The sequence below is a fragment of the Anneissia japonica genome, unplaced genomic scaffold, assembly GCF_011630105.1.
Source record: "Anneissia japonica isolate Jap-2015-1 unplaced genomic scaffold, ASM1163010v1 scaffold284978_len400890_cov162, whole genome shotgun sequence".
In the NCBI taxonomy this organism is placed as follows: domain Eukaryota; kingdom Metazoa; phylum Echinodermata; class Crinoidea; order Comatulida; family Comatulidae; genus Anneissia; species Anneissia japonica.
In genome coordinates this window covers 182,772-184,434 of record NW_022728715.1, presented here as the reverse complement: position 1 = coordinate 184,434, position 1,663 = coordinate 182,772, and the positions used below count along the sequence as shown (strand labels likewise).

Here is a 1,663-nt window from a genome sequence, read left to right as displayed (position 1 = left end):
GTTGGGGGGGGGGGGGAAGGATGTCCATCGTACATGCAGGGATGTAGTTATGGGTAGTGGGCCACCCAGCTTTGAAGTTTTCCACCTAGTATAAAAGCTAATTTTATGGCTTTACACCCAACTTTTATTTACCCCCCTTGCCTACCCTTGACTACCACCCTTAGTTTTCTACATGTACAACCCAGTACATGACTTATACACCTTTTGATCATGTCTTGCATTTATTTAGGTATACTCAGCTTTAATTTTTATGATTTGAATTTTTAATCTTTACAGGAAGAAGATGACGATCAAAGTGGTAGCATTTTAGATAAGAACCCTGAAGCTAAGGCTCTTTTGGATATAATAGGGAAAGAAAGGAAAAGCGAGGGACTAAGAGAGGATCCAGAAGCAGATATTCCAGAGGTCCATCAACTCCCTCCTCTGTAGACACCATTCAGTATCTAACAATAGAATACTATTTTGCTTAAATCATGATATCACATAACTCTTCGATACATACAATTCACTATCTTTCTCTGTTCTGTGAACATGTATTCATTACTGGGGTCCCAAGTTGGAATAAGCACACTTTCAGGAGATATGTTAAACATGCTGACTGCCAGACCTTTTTTTTTTTAGGTTCGTTACCGTGTGCCAAAACAAGTTTACATGTACAAACATACTTTTTTGAAATTTTATCTAGTCATATATCATGAAAAAGGTGTGTCTAATAAATTGGGGACAAGTAAACTAGTCGCTGGCACTGGGACAGCACTTTTTATTGCCTCTGCCAAGTGAAAGTTTTCTCGTCCGCTGTTTTTGCATGGGTTGGTATATGGTCAGAACCACTCATGCAATCGAGTGTACTGCAGGTGACATAACAAATCAAACATACATACATTATTTGTACCTTATCGTCTTAGTGTATATTCCCGAACTACCAGCCATTAAGTCTGTGGTTCAACAATATATAACAAAGAAGTAATAAACGGTAGAATGTTACCCCGATTTTGATGAGCGTAGTCGTCCCTAGCGTCCTCAGCAACACCCAGTGGAACGAGTATACTCGTCTCTGGCAGCAAACGTGTTAAATGAGCTTTTCTTGACACACCTAATTTTATTCTTTGCTCTGCATGGTGATACTCCCTTAGCATTGGATTAGTTAGCAGGATGTTTTCCTGGCTAGGTTTTCCGAATTTTTCTATTTCTGCGCTTCATTTTGCCAAGCGCCTTGAGCATTTCTTCAAATGGATATGAGCATTATACAAATCTGATTTATTATTATTATTATTTAGGCAAACATTTTTTATACCTTGTTTCACAAACTTATTTTTGTAAAGATTGTCAGAGGATTTAGCAAGTAGTTTTGCATGGTGGCAGGTGCCTAAATGACCAAAAATAAAATTTTATTTTTATTCGAAATCATCGTTATTGGAGGGCAGCGAGTTCGATAACAATCTATAAAAAAAGGTCTCACCTTATTACCACTGTCAATATTATGAAGAACATAAACATCTGTAATACTAAAGATTATCAGTACGTTCATTACACAGAAATACATTGCATTGAGAATTTTTTTGAAGTGAACATGTGCGCTATATAGATCATGATTATTATTATCATTAATATATAATTTAGATATAACCAAATTTCATGTACACCAATAATATTTATAGATCTT

The 1,663-nt window shown here is 36.3% G+C and overlaps 1 protein-coding gene across 1 annotated transcript in view; it reads left to right on the top strand.

The window, feature by feature from the left end:
- Positions 1-1,223, top strand: part of LOC117114507 — an 8,415-nt gene extending 7,192 nt beyond the window's left edge. The window contains exon 8 of the mRNA XM_033258176.1: positions 277-1,223. Within this exon, the coding sequence (XP_033114067.1) occupies positions 277-429 (153 nt within the window). The 3' untranslated portion in view covers positions 430-1,223. The remainder of the gene's footprint in view (positions 1-276) is intronic.
- The last annotated feature ends 440 nt before the right edge of the window (positions 1,224-1,663 follow it).